The sequence below is a fragment of the Macaca fascicularis genome, chromosome 5 (genome assembly GCF_037993035.2).
Source record: "Macaca fascicularis isolate 582-1 chromosome 5, T2T-MFA8v1.1".
In the NCBI taxonomy this organism is placed as follows: domain Eukaryota; kingdom Metazoa; phylum Chordata; class Mammalia; order Primates; family Cercopithecidae; genus Macaca; species Macaca fascicularis.
Window position 1 is genome coordinate 68,134,871 of NC_088379.1, and position 20,582 is coordinate 68,155,452.

The window sequence follows — 20,582 nt, forward strand, 5'->3', positions numbered from 1 at the left end:
TGGCCACAGATATCTTCATCAATTCATTCACAAATACAGATTTTGCATTAAAGATTTTATGTCTGTGTTCTATAGAGCTTGGTAGGCATTCTGTTTAGCAATAATACTTCCATTAATTTATATGCTTTAGGTCAATGAATATTGAACAATGAATATTTTCCTTCCACTGCAAACCAAATTGTAGACACTCAATTCCTAAAAGATCCATGACTTGAAATACTCTTGTGTTCCAATGTAATCAGTGGGCACCTAAAGTGTCTTTCAATAGAGTTCTTTATTTCAGATCTGTGAACTGCACACAGACAGAAAGGATACAAAGAAAATGCAATAGAACTCAAAGCAAAATTCACACAATTTAGAACACCTAAACAGCTGAAAAAGAACTGGAGTAAATAGATAGATTTGTCTTCACTAATTAGCATTTCGAAGCTAGGAAAGATGTGAGCACGCCGGACTATAAGGTGGAAGCTGAAACTAACTAGAAAACAATAAAACAATTCAGTTCTATAAAAAGCTATAGGAAAGAATTGTAAAAATTGTGAAAATGGCTCTTCATTAGGCATTGAGCTTTTTCAGCCACACTTGCAAACACAATTATAGCAATTTTACCAGTAGTTGTGTGCAAATTTGAATACCAATTATACATATATATGTATATGATGTATATATTATATACATATATTATATATATAAAATAGATATACAGGTTTATTAGAAATTTAACGTATGTCTCTCCAATATATGTTAACTAAAAGCTGCTTTTTACTTAGGTAAAACAGTGAAACTGATTTGAATGACTTATAACTAAAACAAGGTTTGTGTTTTGTTTTTTAATTTAGACTTCTAAATGAAATCGACACCTAGGATGCCATCAAAACTTTTTCATTAAGCTAGAAGAAAAACTTATTCCACTCAAGAGAAAAAAACTCAACATAAACCTAGATCCAAATTTAGTCATTGATATTATAGCGACTTCCATGATTTCCTTAAGGTAACACTAAATATATGAAGCAGTTTGTCTCAAATTATGTCTTCTTTCCCAATTTTTCTACTGTTCTAAAATAGAACCTGTTAAATAATGTTTAGTAAGAATGTGGAAAAGAGCAGAAAATGGGGAAAAATGCATTAATGTTTGTATTTATATAAATAAATAACTAAATGTATTATTTTGATATATTTTTGTGTTACTAGACTAAAAATATGTATGTCTTCTAAGTGCAAAAATAGTTAAACATCACCATTTTATTCTCAGTGTTTTGCAAGCTAATATACTATGATCTTAGACCTTGAAAATATTCTTAACACATTCAAGGATGTATGAAATAGTCATAATTCTAATATGTAGTGGTTATAACAAAATTACAAAGTGTGATAATTTATGAAAAGTTAACTGCTTATGAATTGTGAGACAGATAATATTAAAATCATTTTAGGTCAATTCATAAATATGATTTGAATACATAACATATTTCAGATTATTCTAGAAATGACACTGTCAACAAATAAGACTAGAATACGCTTTCTGCCACTAAAGACTTCATGAGGTAAAGGAAGGTCATTGGAATCACCAAGTCCAAAACTGTTCCCTTGGAAGTAATAAAAATATATAAGAGTAGAGAGTCATTCATTCATTTTTTTATTAAGGTATAATTGACAAACAAAAATTGTATATATTCATGGTGTACAATATGATATTTTGGTATGTATACATTGTGCAATGGTTAAATAAAGCTAATTAACATAACCCTCAGCACATGTTTCCTATTTTTTTATGGGGAGAACATTTAAGACCTACTCTCATAGCAATTTCCAAGTATATAATACATTATTATTAACTATAATCACAGTGCCAAACTTATTTATCCTGTGTAACTGAAACCTTGTACCCTTTGACGAACATCTCCCCTGCTCCTGACAATTCAGTCTTTAAGATTGTGGCCTATTGGTAAATACTTAAATAAGAAGTGATATTTGAGCAGATTATTGAAAAATGAGAAGAAACTCTACAGACAGAGAAGTCAAAGGATATTTCATTTTATCTCATTGTTGACACATTCATGTAGTTTTCTCTCCATCCCTTCAAACATTATCTAAATCATTAAAAAAAAAATTTCTTTTAACCATCAAGTTTTGTTTGAAAGGTCATTTTCTGGGTGAGATCATGCATGAACCAACAATACTAAATAGCATTTCCTTGTTACTCAGCTTGAGTTTCTTAACTTTTTTTTTGTTTCTTTAAGTTCTGGGATACATGTGCAGAACACACAGGTTAGTTACATAGATATTCATGTGCCATGGTGGTTTGCTGCACCTGTCAACCCATCATCTAGTTTTTAAGACCTATATGTATTAGGTCTTTGTTCTCATGCTCTCTCTCCCCTTGCCCCCAACCCCACGACAGGCCCCGGTGTGTGATGTTCCCCTCCCTGTGTCCATGTGTTCTCATTCTTAAACTCCCACTTATGAATGAGGACATGCGGTATTCGATTTTCTGTTCTTATGTTAATTTGCTGAGAATGATGGCTTCCAGCTTCATCCATGTCACTGCAAAGGACATGAGTATCTTAACTTTTAATCAAGGAATATAATAGTTTATATTTATTTCCATAACATTGTATTTGGTCCAATGTATAGTTTGATTTTATGCTTTTTTGATTCCCTTTTGTTATATCTTTTGTTTTGCTGACTTATTTCCTTCTGTAATTTTAAAAATAAGGTCCTGATTTCAATTCAACTACTTAAACATTTTGACATGTTCATTTAGAAAAGATGAGTTACATTAATATTAAAATTAAGCTCTTTAGTTTTAGACTCTTTTATTCCTTTTCCTTATCTTACTTTCTTAGCACTTTTCTTAGCTCATATTTAATATATCTTCAGGTTACAAATTTCATAAAGAAATAAATTTGTCTTTCCAGATTGTTTAGACTTAAACATTCCATTTTGGAGTTATAATTACAACAGCTGTTTATTTCCACTAACATCCTATCCCTCCTCACATAAGTTAGAGCTTTCCTACATTTATATTAGTTTTTACCTGTTGAATAGCGCTCCTTAGTTGATATTTTATTCATCTCTTTGTGGTACAAAACAATTCTTCCAGAAATTTTTAAAGGAAAATATATTAGGGTTTTGTTCTTTTGAAGTTATACATGACTCTGGATGTTTTCTACACATATGAACGATATGTTTGCTAAGAATAACATTTTTGAATTACAATCATTTTTCTACAAAATCTCTATTAACTTTGACTTTGCTTCACTGTCCTCCTGCATTTATTGTGGCATAGAAAAAAGATGAAACCCCATATACTCCTTAGAGAAAAGACACTACCAAAATTTAACAATAAAGTAAATGAAAAGTTTACTGAGAAACATTTGTCAAAGCTGAACTACTTCCTACTTTGGGAGGGGAAGGGCAACAATATTCATCTCTTGCCAAACTTGAAATATTTCTGTTGAAAGGTTTATGAGCATTTTAGGAAACAACTTGACAATATTTAGTTAAGATTAAAATGTCCCTATTTACAATACTTCAATTCAACCGTAAAAAAAAAAAAAAAAAAAAAAAGAAAGAAAAAAAAGATCATTAAATTGTGCATTAATTCATATGATCAGAATAGTGTAAAACTACACAAATAACCGAAAGATATACACATTTATTCACATGTATAGAAGCTGGAAATATAACACTGAGATATGAAAACCAAATTGAAGAATGTTACATATAGTATGTTAAGCAATTGCAAAATATTAAAAAACACACCATATTATTTTTTGTTTTAGTTTTACTTTTATCAATGTTATACATGCATATAAGAATGACACAATTCTATATGGTTTCTGAGACAGTGATTCATTGTCCCTAACTTTGAAAGAAATATCCAAAATCAATAATTTCAAACATTTAGCTGATTATCCGTGCATATAACACTATATCTCTAAACACTATGTACATATGTTAGCATCTCTATTTCTTAAAATTTTATTTATTATCTGTTGAATTTGCAAAAATAAAAATAAGAACTTGATTTTCTTTCATTTCCCTCTACAGCCATTCATTCCCATCTGTCCATTGCTCTACTTATCAAAAGTTTTATTGCATCTACATTAACTATTCACATTATTATTACCATGTGAATGTTATTGATAGGTGAGTCAAGATCTCTTATGATTGCTTGTCATTTCCTTAAAACATTGTTTTTCCTGCATAATTGTCTGGTTCTTTCTACTTATCACTGAAAGTACCCCAAATTATATGCCAATGATCTTAGATGTTTCGCCTTGCATTAAAATGTATCAGGCATCCCATCAATTTTATCTTGTTATAGAAATATCTCCAACAGCCTCTGATCTGTTCAATTAGGACTGGTTGGTTGGACTCCATGCCTGAGGTACATATCTCATCTTGGGATTATCCTTGACCATATTCCGAGAATTCTGTTCTCTTTAACTCAAGGTTGCACATACATTTTCAGAATCCAATGTGTTGTTACTTCTTGATTTACACTCATGTTTTGATACAGCATATCAACCGGTACCTTCCTAAAAAAGGTTGAATGAGCAATACTAAGAATATAAATGAACTCAATCTTCATACATGTTGATAATTCAGCTGGATGAAAGAGTCAAGGTTGAAACTATTTTTTTTTCCTGCATTTTGAAGACATTGCTCCATTGTGATCTATTTTCCAGTCTTACTGTAAAGTGATACTGATTCTGACTCTTTCCACATTTCCTGCTTTATTTTGTTATGTTCGTCTCTCTCTTTCTAGAAACTAATAATATCTTCTCTTTATCATTATTGTTCTGAAATGTCATGTCCATGCGCCTTTGCATAAGTTTATTTTTACCGATTCTCCTGATCACTTGGTATGGGGTATTAGCTTTCTTTATGCGAGCTTGAGCCCTTCATTTTTAGATGTTTTATTTCATTTATTTGACAATTTTATTTCTTGTATTTCTGGAACTATTTTAGAATAATAATACTTATAATACTTTGACCTTTTTACAAGTCCTCTGAATTTCTTACATTCCTTTGTTGTTTCTCAGATTTTTCCCTCATTATTTTATTTTCTAAAAGTATAGTTAAGCTTTTTTTATTTTTTCACTTCAATCATATGCATTTAATATTCAAAAGCCCTTTTCTTGTACTATTCCATTTTTTATGGGCATCTCATGGCTTCAAAGCTGAGTAGGCATTTTCTCCTTTCTTGTTCTCTCGCCCTTTGTAACGTTTAATGTGGTTGTTTTAAAAATATTCTTGGTAATTCTGTAGTTCAGTGAGCAAAGGTCATGTGTGGTAGAGACACACTTTCTAAGATGTCCACCATAATCTCAACTTCTCATACTCTGATATTCTGGCTGACCCAATGCCTTGCTTCTAATGAATTGAAGTTGGGCCTTGAGATGACTACAGTTCCATTCAACAACTAAATTTCAGCCTGTGAGAAACCATGAGCCACAAAACTCAAGTATGCTGAGCCTAGTTTCCAGATCTACAGAAACTGTGAATAATAAATGTTGTTTTTAGCAAATAAGTGTTGGGATAATTTGTTTTACAGCAATAGGCAATTAATATAGCATATGATATTTATGAAGCTATTCTTATCTTCATTCTGCCTGATATAAACTAAAACAGAGCTTTCTGTATTACTTTTCTTAGCGAATAAAACTGCAGTTTTGAATGGAGTAAAGCAGTGGGAAATCTAGTTAAGTGACCAGATTAGTGACTAGAATCTGGAAACAGTATACTTTTAAACACACTTTCAACAAAACTGTTCTCATCCCATTATTCCACTATCAGGGTTACCTAATACCACACATTTCAGAGGTTTCTTGTGGAAAAAGTCAGGTTGCTATTTAATTTTCCTACCTGTTGATTTAGGATTTAACTTTCTTGCTCTATTAGATTATTTACCACTCATTCATTTGCTGTTCAGCTTCCAAAGTATTTTTCTGTCTTACCTTTTCCTGTTCTTTTGCCCTTTGTAATGCTGAATGTGTTTGTTTTAAAAATATTCTTGTTAATAACTTCAGTTGTAAATAACTTTAGTAAATTTTCAGGGGCCATCTAAAATGGATTCAGTCTACTATATATAAAGCAAATATTAATCAGTACATTTTAATGATTTTAAACAAATATAAATTTAGTATTTATTCATGTGGGATTAAGGATACATTGATGTGTTCATATTAATCTTTAGAAATGTTGTGTTTTTAATATTTTATTGTCAAATTTAGGTTTCAAAAATATTATTAAAATATTTGATCTAGGTAATAAGGTTCTTGGGTTTTCACAGTATAATACCTCTACATGATAATAAACTAAAATCCATGAAAAAAATCTAAAAGGGGAAGATATAAGAGGACGTCAAGTAGAACTCATAATATGAAATAATTAAGATGGTTGATTTTTACTTTGTAAGTGCTTTTTCTTTTTTTCCATAAACACTTTGCACACAAATAAACATATTTCCCCACAGTATGCTTGTACAAATCAAGTCACAATCCTATGCCCACATGTGTGGTGATGTTTAAAAAAAGATCTGTTTGCATTTTCTTTAGACCAGCTACCTGACATTTCAAAAGATAAGAAGTACTGCTCAGCTTGAATGAACTCAAAAAAATCTCTGCAAATGTATTTGAAAACATCTTTTGAAATGTCAGTTTGGGACCAAGTGATATGAGTTACTCATTCAAATACTGGAATATGAGTGTTAGGAGTATGGAACAATTTTTAAAGAGAAAGAATAAGATTGAAGATTGTATTTTGAATAAATCAATTAAGTAAAAGTTGTGTGGCTACTACTTCATTAAGATAATTATTTCTCTACTCTTAGTATGCTTAAAGTTTAAATATAGAAATATGTTACATCATTTATATACAAGGATATTCATTTGATATTTGAATTTTCCTCTTATTTTATTTATTTAATATTCCATTGACTATCTCATTTCACTGTTTCTTTATATATGTTGAATATTTTTGTGTGTTCTAATATTTTCTTTTTAAGGATATTTATTATATTATTAGATCCAATTCATCCTGTTCTTGTTGGACAAGTTGAGGGTGCAATGGGCATGGCTATAACCACATATCATCAAAAATTGATGATGAAAATTGATTTACCATACAGCCTAACAGTTGCACTCTTGGGCATTTATGTCATAGATATGAAGACTTATTTTCACAAAGAAACTTGTACACAAATGTTCATAGCAGTTTTATTTGTAATAGCCCAAAGCTGGAAACCACCTAAATGTTCTTAAATGAGTGAATAATTAAACATGCTGTGGTACATTCATTCTATGGAATACTAATTAGCAATAAAAAAGAATGAGCTATTATTAACTTACAAATAACTTGGATGAACCTCACAAAAATTACACCGAATGAAAAAGCCAATTTCAAAAGGATAAAAACTACATCATTCCATTTATGTAACATTTGTGAAATGGCATAACAATATAAATGAAAATCAGTTAGTGATCTCTAGGTGCTAGGGATAGAGGGCAGTGGATGTGTAGGTATAAAGAGATAACATGAGGGAATATTGTAGTAATGGTACAGTTGGGTATCCTGAGTTTCCTGGTGGTTACACAAGGCTACCCACCCACAAATTTTATTTATGAAATAAAATTACATAGATTCAGGTACACAAACACACATTCACACTCACACATGAGCACATTATAATATGTGAAATCTGAATACGCTCTGCAAAATGTGCCAACGTCAATTTATTGGTTTTGATATTAATTATAAATGTGTATTAGGATAACACTGAGGGAGATTTGAGAAAGTGTACATGGAACTTCTTTATACATTTCTTTGCAATATCCAGCTAATCTATAATTATCTCAAAACAAAATGTTTACAAAAAATCACTTGATGTAAAATAATTTTGACAGGCAAAACATTAAGAGAAAATGCAATATTGCAAAAGTTTACTTTGTGGAATCTCATTGTTTTGAGGTTACTAATGTTACTTCTTCTCACCTCCCATTGGGGGCCAACGAAAGCTATTGTCCTTAGACTTGTTCACTATGGATGTCTGCAGGAATGCTTCATGTATATGCCTATGAACAAGGATTCAAAAGTGTTATTTTTCCTTTTTTTTTAAATATTGAAGGGAGTATTTCCATTCTTCCCTTTGCTCTTTTTGATTATTTTTCGTAAACATAAAATGAAATTTGATGTTACAATTCAAATAACACTAAGAATACATTTTGTAAAGGTAAAAAAGGAAGATTTTTTTTCCTAGGCTTTTGTTTTCTGGAAAATTTAGTTAATTTTTAAATATGTTTTTATAAAATAACTCATACACCATCATTTTCATAATTTATTAATTTTCATCTAATAACCAATTTCAGAATTAACAATAACAACTATTGATGGATTTCAAAACCATGGTTTTGGTTTTTGATTTATGATTCATGTTGAAGCCCTTTATTAAGTCATGTATTTCCCCCTCAGTGGTCATCAGCACTGATAAGTAAATACATTTTTAATTACCAAACATAAAGAACTGATAGTATCTTTGATGCAATCAACCAGTTTTACTACAAACCATCACTTACATTTTTATATTTGCCTCACATCCTTTTATCACTTTACAAAAATCATGTATTTCTTCTATCCACCTAGCTTCTGTGTTTTTATATAATTTTATAAATTTAACAAGTAGTCAAGGAAGAAAACGTGTTATTTCAGGGGCCAGTTTAACTTTGGGCCAGTATGAATAAAGAAAGTTTCTTATGGAATTTTTGAATTATGATTTTTGATGATCTGTGGGCAGAGCCTCCATGAGAGAGATTGGGCAATATATTAGTCTATTTTCATGCTGCTGATAAAGACAAACCCAATACTGGGAAGAAAAAGAGGTTTAATGGACTTACAGTTCCACAGGACTGGGGAGGCCTCACAATCATGGCAGAAGGCAAGGAAGAACAAGTCATGTCTTACATGAATGGCGGCAGGCAAAGAGAAGAGTGAGCTTGTGTAGGGGAACTCTTCTTTATAAAATCATCAGATCTCATGAGACTTAATTCAGGCAGAGAAGGGTTTAACCAAAGACAATGCTTTGGGAAATATTCTTCTTGGTTGAGAAGATAAGAGTTTAGGTGCTTGAGGAAGAAGAAGATAGAAAATGGTTTTTAAAGACAAAAAAAGGCAGGAAAATGGACATTAGAAAAGCATTTGATGGAAAACAAATTCTCTGTAATATATTATTAGTCTGTTATCATGCTGCTAATACATACCTGAGACTGGGTAATTCACAGAGGAAAGAGGTTTAATTGACTCACAGTTTCACATGACTGGGGAAGCCTCACAATCTCGGTGGAAGGTGAATGAAGAGCAAAGTCAGTTCTTACATGGTGACAGGAAGGAAAGAGAGCTTTTGCAGGGAAACTCCCATTTATAAAACCATCAGATCTCATGAGACTTATTCGCTACCACAGGAACAGTATAAGGGAAACTGCCCCCATGATTCAATTATCTCTACCTGGCCCCACCATTGACACGTGGAGATTATCACAATTCAGGTGAGATTCGGGTGGGGACACAGACAAATCATATCACTCCACCTCTGGCTCCTCCCAAATCTCATGTCCTCACATTTCAAAACCAATCACGTTTTCCCAACAGTACCCAAAAGTGTTAACTCATTTCAACATTAAGTCAAAAGTCCGCAGTCCAAAGTCTCATCTGAGACAAGTCCCTTTCGCCTATGAGCCTGTAAAGTGAAAAGCAAGTTAGTTGCTTCCTAGATACAATGGGGGTACAGGCATTGGGTAACTATAACTGTGTCAAATGGGAGAAATTGGATACAGCAAAGGGGCATCAGGCCCCATGCAAGTTCAAAATCCAGTGGGGCAGTCAAATCGTAAAAACTCCAAAATGATCTCCTTTGACTCCATGTCTCATATCCAGATCACACCGATGGAAGAGGTGGGTTCCCAGGGTCTTGGGTTATTCTACCCATGTGGCTTTGCAGAGTAGAGCCCTCATCCTGGCTGTTTTAACAGGTTGGCATTAAGTGTCTGCAGTTTTTCCGGGAACACAGTGCAAGCTGTCAATATATCTACCATTCTGGGATCTGGAGGATGGAGGTCACCTTCTCACAGTTCCACTAAGCAGTGCCCCAGTGGAGGTTCTCTATGGGGGTTCACACCCACATTTCCCTTCTTCACTGCCCTAGCAGAGGTTCTCCATGAGGGCTTCCCCTCTGCAGCACACCTCTTCCTAGACATCCAGGCATTTCCATACATCCTCTGAAATCTTGTCAGAGGTTCCCAAAACCCAATTCTTGACCTCTCTGCACCTGCAGGCCCAACACTACATGTAAGCTGCCAAGGCTTGGGCTTGCATCATCTGAAGCAGTGACCTGACCTCAAGGTTGGCCTCTTTTAGCCACGGCTGGTCTGCAGGGACCAACTCCAGAGACTGCAGAAAACAGCAAGCCCTTGGGTCTGGCACACAAAATTATTTTTTCCTCCTTGGCTTCCCAGCTTGTGATATAAGGGGCTGCCATGAAGACCTCTAACATGCCCGGTTAGAGGTGAATGTCTTGGTGATTAACATTTGACTCCTCGTTACTTATGTAAATTTCTGCAGCTGGCTTGAATTTCTCCTCAGAAAATGGGTTTTTCTTTTCTATTGCATCATCAGGCTGCAAATATTCTGAACTTTTATGTTCTACTTCCCTTTTAAACATAAGTTCCAACTCCAAATCATGTATTTGTGAATACATAAAACTGAACGCTTTTAACAGTACCCAAGTCACCTCTGGAATGCTTTGCTGCTTAGAAATTTCTTCCATCAGATGCTCTAAATCATCTCTCAAGTTCAAAGTTCTACAAATCTCTAGGGCGGCAGCAAAATGCCATCAGTCTCTTTGCTTAAATTTAGCAAGAGTCATGTTTGCTCCAGTTCCCAACAAGTTCCTCTTCTCCATCTGAGACCACCTCAGCCTGGACTTTATTGTCCATATCACTATCAGCATTTTTGTCAAAGTCATTCAACAAGTCTCTAGGAAGTTATTAACATTCCCACATCTTCCTGTCTTCTTCTGAGCCCTCCAAACTGTTCCAACCTCTGCTTGTTACCTAGTTCCAGAGGCACTTCCACAATTTTGGGTATCTTTACAGAAGCACCACATTCCTGGTACCAATTTACTATATTAGTCAGTTTTTACCCCACTAATAAAAACATAATTATCCAAGACTGGGTAATTTATAAAGGAAAGAAGCTTAATTGACTTACACCTCCACATGGTTGGAGAGCCTTTACAATCATGGCTAAAGACAAATGAGGAGCAAAGTCAAATCTTACATGGTAGCAGGCAAGAGAGCTTGTGCAGGTGAACTCCCATTTATAAATATGAGATCTCATGAGACTTATTCACTACAATGAGAATAGTATGGGGGAAACCACCTCCATGATTCAATTATCTCCACGTGGCCTTGTCCTTGACACATGGAGATTACAACAATTCAAGGTGAGATTTGGGTGGGGACATAGCCAAACCACATCAGTCTCAGACCATAAAACTTCAGGAAGTGAAATTTCAATTTTTACTAATTCTGTGATATAGTCTTTTCCTCTTTTCACATATTTCAAGAAAATTAACTATTCATAATCTACACATATGAGAGCAAAGGAAGAGGAATATTACCAATTATGAAGTGAACCAGTGTAGAAAGAAAATAGAATTAGAACTGCAGTCAATAAAGTTAGTGTGCTGGAAAATTCAGTGGGAAAATGCATTGAAACATGAGGTACACAACAGAAATCATGCATGCTAGAAATTTTGGAAGAGTTGTAAACATTGTGAATACAATACAATATTTTCTGTGGACAGAAAATGATTAAGTCAAACAAGTATTGTACCTAACTCTTTTTGTAATAGGGGCAAGAGGCTAATTAAAGTAACTTTTACTTTACTATTTTTGGTAATATAAAGTAACTAATTATTACTATCTTTGTACTCTCTTCTGTCTGTCTCTTCCACCTTCTTTTTATTTTTTTTCTTCCCTGTTTTCTCTCTCTCTCTCTCTCGTATGTGTGTGTGTGTTTATGGGTGTGTACTGATGACTGCATATACATTTTCCTCTAAGATTTTGTTTTGTTTTGTTTTGTTTTTGTTTTTCAAGACGGAATCTTGCTCTATCACCAAGGCTGGAATGCAGTGGTGAAATATTAGCTCACTGCCACCTCCGCCTCCTGGGTTCAAGCGATTCTCCTGCTTCAGCCTCTTGAGGAACCGGGATTACAGGTGCCTACAACCACATCCAGCTAGTTTTTGGTAGAGATGGGGTTTCACCAAGTTGGCCAGGCTAGTCTTGAACTCCTGACCTCAGGTGATCCACCTGTCTCGGCCTCCCAAAGTGTTGTGATTATAGGCATTGGCCACTGCGCCTGGCTTAGGATTTTTTTTTTTTACTAATGTTTTTCTATTATTATATGTTATAAATGCTAATTATTGAAAATGCAAAAATTAAAAGTATAAAAATAAATTCAACTAATCCTACCAGTCATATACAAATGTCAATAATAATGGCATATAGCTTTTCAAACTTAAAAAAGTTTGCTTTTTATTAGTTGGGCTTTATATATATATATATACACATTATATATTACATATTTATATATAATATATGTTATATATTATATATATATAAAGATAGTTTTAAATATCAAAGTATGAAAGTATAATAGATATATATATTCTTGTATTTAAATGATCCTACTGGGCATTGTGGCTCACGACTGTAATCACAGCATCTTGGGAGGCTGAGGTGGGAGGATGGTTTGAGGCCAGGAGTTCAAGACCTGCCTGGACAAAGTGAGATACCCATTTCTATAAAAAATAAAAAAATAAAAAAATAGCCAGGTATGGTACTGCAAACCTGTAGTGACAGCCTGGGAGCTCAAGGTTACAGTGAGGTCTGATTGCACTACTGCACTCCAGCCTGGTGACAGAGTGTCTGTCTCAATAAACAAATAAATAATCCCATGATATTCTATTACATAAATATACTATAATATATTAAGCATTTCTTATTAAAGATTAAAACACTTCTGATTTTTATCAGTTAAAAATACCACTATGTTTAATCTTTTGGCCTATCTTAATTTACTCACAACATAAAAAATGTAATTGCTAGATCTGAAACTATGCATACCTTAAAAGCATTTGATGTTATTTTGAAATGATGCTAATAAAGATGTTTCAGATTAACATCCCACTAACAGCACAAGTACATGAGATTATCACTGCTAACTTTTAGCTAGAAGCTTGTTCAACAGACAATTAACAGTGCTATCTAAAGCCCGGGCTGGACTCCCGGCTACTTTGGGAGGCTGTATTCTTGGCTACTTGAGAGCCTGACATAGGAGGATCACTTCAGGCCAGGAGTTCCAGGCTGCAGTGAGTCATGATCCAGCCATTGCACTCTATGCACTCTAGCCTGGGCAACAGAGGGAGACTCTGTCTCAAAAAAAAAAAAAAAAAGAAAGAAAAGAAAAAAAAAATCCTAGTTGCATATGTACCCCTTCATTATTTATGCTATGGAAAAAATTGATCAGTTTTCCCCTAGCAAAGTATAGCAATTATTTTATAAAATACGTTTTTGTATGAGTAGATTAGCTATCAATTTCAAGTCCATATATCAACTGAGATTAATAAACAGTTTTCTGAATATGAAAAATATTACAGCTTATTTTTCACATTTTTGCAAATACTTTTGGAGTCCAGAAAATAGGTTAGAACACACAGAATTTTAACTCTTACAGTAGTGTTACTTCAATTTTCTGACTCTTATGTCCACACATTTCCTACTTTTTCAGTCCCAAAATTCTGTATTATCCCAGCATTCACATCTTCATCTGATGCCAGTTATCCGAGATGCTGGATGCAAACAACAACCAAAGAACTTCCTGGCAAGTCAATTTGGCTCATCATAAACTCCAGTAGCCTTGGCCTCACGCTATGCTGCAACATCTGCAATTCTAGCACATTGATAAAAGAATGATTAAAGAAGAAACCACCACCATCAACAACCACCATGAGTCTTTGGCTCACTGTAATTCATTTGAACACCTTATTCTTTCTTCTTTGCTACATAACTTCCTATTAATAATCATGAATAGGGTGACAGCTTTATTCTGTTCTCAATATTGATTAAGAGAGATAAAAAGAGTGCTGGCTGTGATATGGACATCTTTAATAAGTGAAATTTCTGATGAGTAATCATTTCATGCATTGTTAAGTTATAAAATACTTTCTATATTTAAATCCTCATTAATTTATTAAAATGGTATTAATGCATTATTTTTTAAAATTAAACACCCATCTGATAACTTGTTAAATTTAAATATAATTTAACCTCACCTTAATAGGTAGAAACGTGAGTCGTTAGCAAAAAAGAAGAGATTCTAGGACTTCAGGAAAGAAATGCTTAAGAAATAATACTAAACAAAAAATATTTGCTGTTTTATGTCCATTAAGATACACTATATACAATTATAGATATATTACAGTATTATCTTTGTTGTAAACTTCAAGAGTATTGAATTGCTTAAATATATTTTAGTCAATATTTACCTTTGATATCAAAATAATTAACATCACCGTACATCTATCCTCTTTAGAAAATTATGAATCTGAAAAATTAACTTCTTTAGGGTATCTTATGGTTTCATTAAGGTATCATATAATTTCTCATCTAAAATCTATCATGGGTTAAAATTTTGCTTTGCTTGTATTTTTCACCAAATTCTCCCAAAGAAAGAATCTAGCTAAGTGACAAAAGCATTTAAAACGGATTTGTGAAAAATTGCTATAATTAAATAATGAGAAAAAAATGCTCTTGAATTTATGGAGTTTTATTTAAATTGTTTTAGTAAAGACTGTTGCTTATGTTTTTCACCATGGTTTAAAGGCGCTGTGTGCCATGTGTTGGGCTAATATTATCTGACCACAGACCTCAATCTTGTTGTTTTCTTGATTTGTCCATTGTCTCCACTGTACACAAACAAATCGTGTGCATGTTTTTGTGTACATGAAACAGTATTTTTCTTTAAGTAATGCTTGCTTATGATCCTTCATTTCTCGTTTTCTCCTATTCATTTATCTGACCTATACTACCTGTTTTGAAAATCGCTTTTGGCCGGGCGCGGTGGCTCAAGCCTGTAATCCCAGCACTTTGGGAGGCCGAGGCGGGTGGATCACGAGGTCAGGAGATCGAGACTATCCTGGCTAACATGGTGAAACCCCGTCTCTACTAAAAATACTAAAAACTAGCCGGGCGTGATGGCGGGCGCCTGTAGTCTCAGCTACTTGGGAGGCTGAGGCGGGAGAATGGCGTGAACCCGGGAGGCGGAGCTTGCAATGAGCCGAGATCACGCCACTGCACTCCAGCCTGGGAGACACAGCGAGACTCCGTCTCAAAAAAAAAAAAAAAAAAAAAGAAAATCGCTTTTAGACTTAAACCTTAACACTGGAATATTTTCATGTATGCATTGCTCCCATTCATGCAGAACTCTTGGGTAGTCCTCTTTTTCTGATCAACCTGGTTATCAAATTTATTCGTTACTTCTGTTACATAGGACCTTTCTCCAATAGACTCCATGCCATGGGTGAAAGTTTCCATGTCTTACTATCTGTGAGACTACTTGAGTCACCTAATCTCATTTCCTCAGTTTTCTCATCATTAACATGGGGATAATAATTACACCAACATCAGGGTTGAAGTGTCAGCGTTAAGTAACATAGTTAAGGTAAAAATGTCACATAATGCTTTACACATAGCAAATCTTCAGGAAAAACTAGCAAGGCTTTCTGTCAAAAATACTTTTCTTGAATCTTTGAATGCAGGGAAGATATATTTGGGCTTATTAATACACTGAACCTAACTATAATATTAGAACTTTTTATGAGGGTAGTAAACTTTCAAGGCACCTTATCAAGGTTACTTTGAATATCCTTCCTTCAGGAAAACTTAGTACTGAAGTCATATAAAAGCAGAGATCTTGGGAGACACTAACCACTTTCATCTTTTAAGGTCATAGTAGCCATTTCAAGCAATGAGAAATGCAAACAATAGGGCGCGGAAACCAATATTGATGGTGTGGCCTTTTGTTGTGCAAAGCAATAAGTATAAAAGAAAAATATAAACCCTATCTAGTTTTCATGCAATCCCATGGTTCAATGTAATTGTGTTTTAAAAAGTGTTAACATGCCGAGACATCAACACGTGGCCAAATGTGAATCTCCTTTGAGATTGAAGCCCAAGTAAAATCACCATCACTACCTTTTCTGATTAACCCTCCTTAGACCAAAAAATTATTTTCATTGTTGTCATCAGAACTTCATGAACCTTACAGCTTCAATGAACTTTACAGCTATTCATTCTTTCAGAGATATGTAATCAACATTATTAAACAACTGTGAGAAAGATGGCTGCAATTTAAGGAGAATACAAAGGATTTTGCTTTCTGTATTCTCAATCATGTAACTTAGTAATGTTGGGAGAAGATAACACAATTATGCCCATGCTGACCAGAGTCCCAGGTTTTCTTTGACATACCGGATTTAAATTCTGTCTTTCTTCTCTTTAGATATAGATAGACAATTTTATTCCACCTTTGATTCAGAAAATATTGGCATTTTGTTGATTTATGTAAAGCTATGACTACTTCGAGGAGGAGGACAAAGTAACTTTTTTGTTGGGAAAAGAAGAAATTAGGCTTGAGTGCCTGGCTCTCCTAGGACACTGGGTACGATTTAGATGACAGCAATTGTGTGTGTTTGTGTGTGTGTGTGTGTGTGTGTGTTGTGGTGGGGTGGCTGGAGTAAATATTTCTAGAGGGGGGATTTCTTTAGAATGGAATAAAAGGCAGAAAAATCAGAGAGGTATGAGGTAATTTAGGGCAAAATTGAGTTTAACATTGTGGTATAGAATAAAACTATATATTTAAACCATTTGTGGTAGAAGGCTTTAAATTCTAGGCTGAAAAATTTGGTTATTTTTTGGCCAAGAGTAAATAATTGAAGATAGATGAACAGGGTAGTCACATAGAAATGCAACCAACATGAAAGGGAAGAAGGCTTGAAGACTGTCTACTCCAAATTCCTCATTTTACTGATGAGGATACTGAGTCCTGTAGAAGTAAAGGAATGAGCTCAAAGATCCATTAAACTCATATTAGTTCTATTACGTATTTCTGGGCTTTAGATATCGTAGTTGATATTCTGCTTAAATATTTTTAAGTAACTCAATTATAATTGTAGGGGAGAGGGGAGCTTACATTTTGAATGGTCCTTAAATAGAAACATAAATTTTAACTTTCCATCTCACTGTGAGGCTTTTTGCCAAACTGAGAGACTGATTCACTGCTCTTCCTCTAAATTTGCTTCATCCATTTGGAGCACATTATAATAGAAAGAACCTGCTTTCAGACTTCTGGTGCCAAACATTTCGGGAAAAAAAGAAATCAAAGATGAGCTTTCACCTCTTTACAAAATTGCATCACTGCTCCTTTATTCTTTCATCTTTATGGCAAATATTTAAACAAAAACAAATGTCACCAGCTAAAGATTGTGAGGAATTTATTGTGAAGACAAACAAGACTCTAGATATGTCAAAACTGGTGATCTGACTCATCTTTATTAGGTGTGAACGGAAGCCCAAGCTTTACAGCTGTTACTATGCATGAAATTAAATGAGATATCTTTCTTCTAAAATCAGACCTTTCTGTAGGTGCTTTCTCTGCAGCCTTTTGTTTTTTAATGCCCGTATATTAAAATTGTCCTTCAAATGTATCTCTTTGAAAGAATGAATAAATCGAGGGAATATACTAAAGCAAGAAAAGACATAATAGAGGTGACGCATAAAAAGTTGATTGTCTTGTTTTTTTTTTTTTTTTTTTTTCACTGTTTGTAAATCTCTCAATGCAATAGGGCACAATCAATTAAAATAATTAATTTTTCAAAACTCTGAATTTATTTGACCGAGGCTAATTTCTCTGGAATGTATGACATGTACCTGCATATCGTACAATTCCTAAAATACTAAAACATTTTATCAATGAAATTAATGAATTAAATCGCCACCTATGAAAGTACCTGGCACACTACAAATCTCAATAATCAAATTCTTTGACTCCTTGAAATCTCAAACAGAGCTACTGCCTCTTTATTTACTCTACAATTTACTTCTGAAGAAAACGTTGAGTAATTCCTATTCCAGCCATCAAAGTATGGGAAGAAGAGAAAGGGTCAGCAGCGGTAAGCGGTATGGGTGTTTAAGAAACTAGCCACGGACCAGCAGAGCCTACGAATGCGCGGCGATGTGACGACAAGGTTGTTGATGCCACAGTCTGTAAGGGGCGGCAGGCAAGATGCCAAACGGAGGGACCCGCGTCTCTAAGGGCCGCCGGCTTAGCTGGGGCTGATCTGCCTTCCGCCTCCCGGGAGCCCCAGTCCTCGTCAGCGTCGTCAGGAGGATTCTTCGCCCTAATTATCCCGGGAGGAAGACGCGCCTTTCCCGGAGACCGCTAGGCAACACTCACCACGGCAGCCTCCAGATTACTTCTCTCCGTGGGTGTGTGACTTCGTCGAAGCAACTCACACTTACAGTAGATTCTCACTGGCAAGGCTGCGAGCAGCAGAGGGCGGGGGAGCTGGGAAGAGGAGGAGGGAAGGAGGGTGGGAGGCGCTGAGCCGGGAGGCAGAGGGGACGCCAGAGCTCCAGACACAGCAGGAGCGCGCCTTGGCGGTGCAGTTTCAACCTCGCCTTCGCAGCCGCGCACACACCGCCTCCTCCCCGAGCAGCGGGAACCGCAGCAGCTCCCGGGCCGCCGCAGCCCAGCTCCTCGCTCCTGCCCGCCGTCCGCCGTCAGTCCCTCCCATCGTCAGCACTCAGCCCGCAGCTATTTCCTTCTGCCAGGCTCTTTGAACTCTGGATCTCTGCTTTTGCTCGCTGCTCTCCCGTTTTTCATTCTCCACATTTTCTCAACTACTCTTTCTTTATCCTTAGCCACCCTGCTTTTTTCCTCCTTAAAAAACAAAAATCGGGGATTTCGCCTTAAAATGATTTGTCTTCCTTACCTTCGTCCATTTCAACACTGAAGACTGCAAAGAATCTTCACCTTTCCCCTAGTGGCATTTAAAAATTCTCAATCTGCAAAAAGTATTTTTAAAAGGCAAAGGAACAGGACGCGGGACCCTCTCAACACCCTTGATCCGAGTCCAGAACTGCACTAGCAACCAGAACTAATATTTCATTTAACCCTACCAAAGGGAAGGCGAGAAGAGCCAGAAGCAAACTTCAGCTGCCTCAGCGGATCCGTGGTTCCCGCATTTGGAGGAGCCGCGTGCCAGAAGGCGTAGGACCCCACGGGGAGACAAGGAGGACTCCCGAATCTCCCTTGGCGGCTCCTCGAGGCCGAAGCGGTGGACTGAGCTGCGCGGGACAGCTGCAGCGGAGGAGGCTCGGAGAAGATGCGGGGCTCGGGGCCCCGGGGTGCGGGACGCCGGCGGCCCCCAGGCGGAGGCGGCGACACCCCCATCACCCCAGCGTCCCTGGCCGGCTGCTACTCTGCACCTCGCCGGGCTCCCCTCTGGACGTGCCTTCTCCTGTGCGCCGCACTCCGGACCCTCCTGGCCAGCCCCAGCAACGAAGGTAAGAAGATGGGGGTGGGGACCGCGGCGACCTGGGGCGGAGGGGCTAGGCGGGGCCTGGGGAGTTCGGGTCTCAGCGCGCTGGACGCTGCTGCTGCAGACTAAATTGCACTCTCATCTCAAATTAATATTTGTCGTCCCCTTCCACTAGCCTTTTCGCTCCCTCTGCGGTTTTTGGTTGCATTGTTTGACATTAGCTTCGGAGTGCTGGGCAAGGAACATGCATGTGGACAGAGGCTGGTTGGGGGGCTGGGAAGGTGGAAAACCTTGGGGGAAAGGAGGTCGAGGCCCGTACCAGGGGAATGGGTGCGGCTGGGGCTCACTTAAGGCGAGTGGGGAAGTGACATTTAGGGCTTGAAGGAGTGGGAACTGTTTGAAGCTCAGCGACAAGGATCTCTGGAGCAGTGGGGCTTTTAGAAACCGTTATTTGAGGCCAGTGATGGGAAACGTTGTGGGGGTGGCTGGATGCTTTTATTTTTGGGGAAAGTGCCTGCTGGGAGCTGTTATTTAGGGCATCACCAGCTGCTATTCTGGGGTGGGTGGCAGGAGCTTTTACTTCTCATGGGAGGAGTATAGCGAAGGACAGAAGGCGCCCCACACTGTTGGGTGCCCTTCTTCTTGGGGGAGTTTATTGTCACACTCAAGCCAAGGTGGAAGAAGGCGAGAAGGTGGGATGCCGCGGGAGGAGGGGCGAGGGGGAGTGTCGCTGCTAGGAAGTTACTGCTAAAACCCAGCTGAGCATGTCTTAGAGAGGGAAAAGACCTGCTTTGGCCAGCACCTGATCCGGGAGTACCCAGTCTCACTCCCTACCCCCAATCCTGCGCTCCGGACCCAGAATACTGTCCCTGCCTTTTTCTGGGAGAGTAGGGCCGGCGTGGGAGCAACACCTGTG

General features: G+C 36.5%; 1 protein-coding gene across 11 annotated transcripts in view; it reads left to right on the plus strand.

The window, feature by feature from the left end:
- Positions 1–18,787: 18,787 nt before the first annotated feature.
- Positions 18,788–20,582, plus strand: part of EPHA5 (EPH receptor A5) — a 356,773-nt gene continuing 354,978 nt past the window's right edge. For all 11 annotated transcript variants that reach the window (XM_005555196.4, XM_005555198.4, XM_005555197.4 and 8 more), the window contains exon 1: positions 18,788–19,691. In XM_005555196.4, coding sequence (XP_005555253.1) covers positions 19,511–19,691 — 181 coding nt within the window. In that variant the 5' untranslated portion in view covers positions 18,788–19,510. The remainder of the gene's footprint in view (positions 19,692–20,582) is intronic.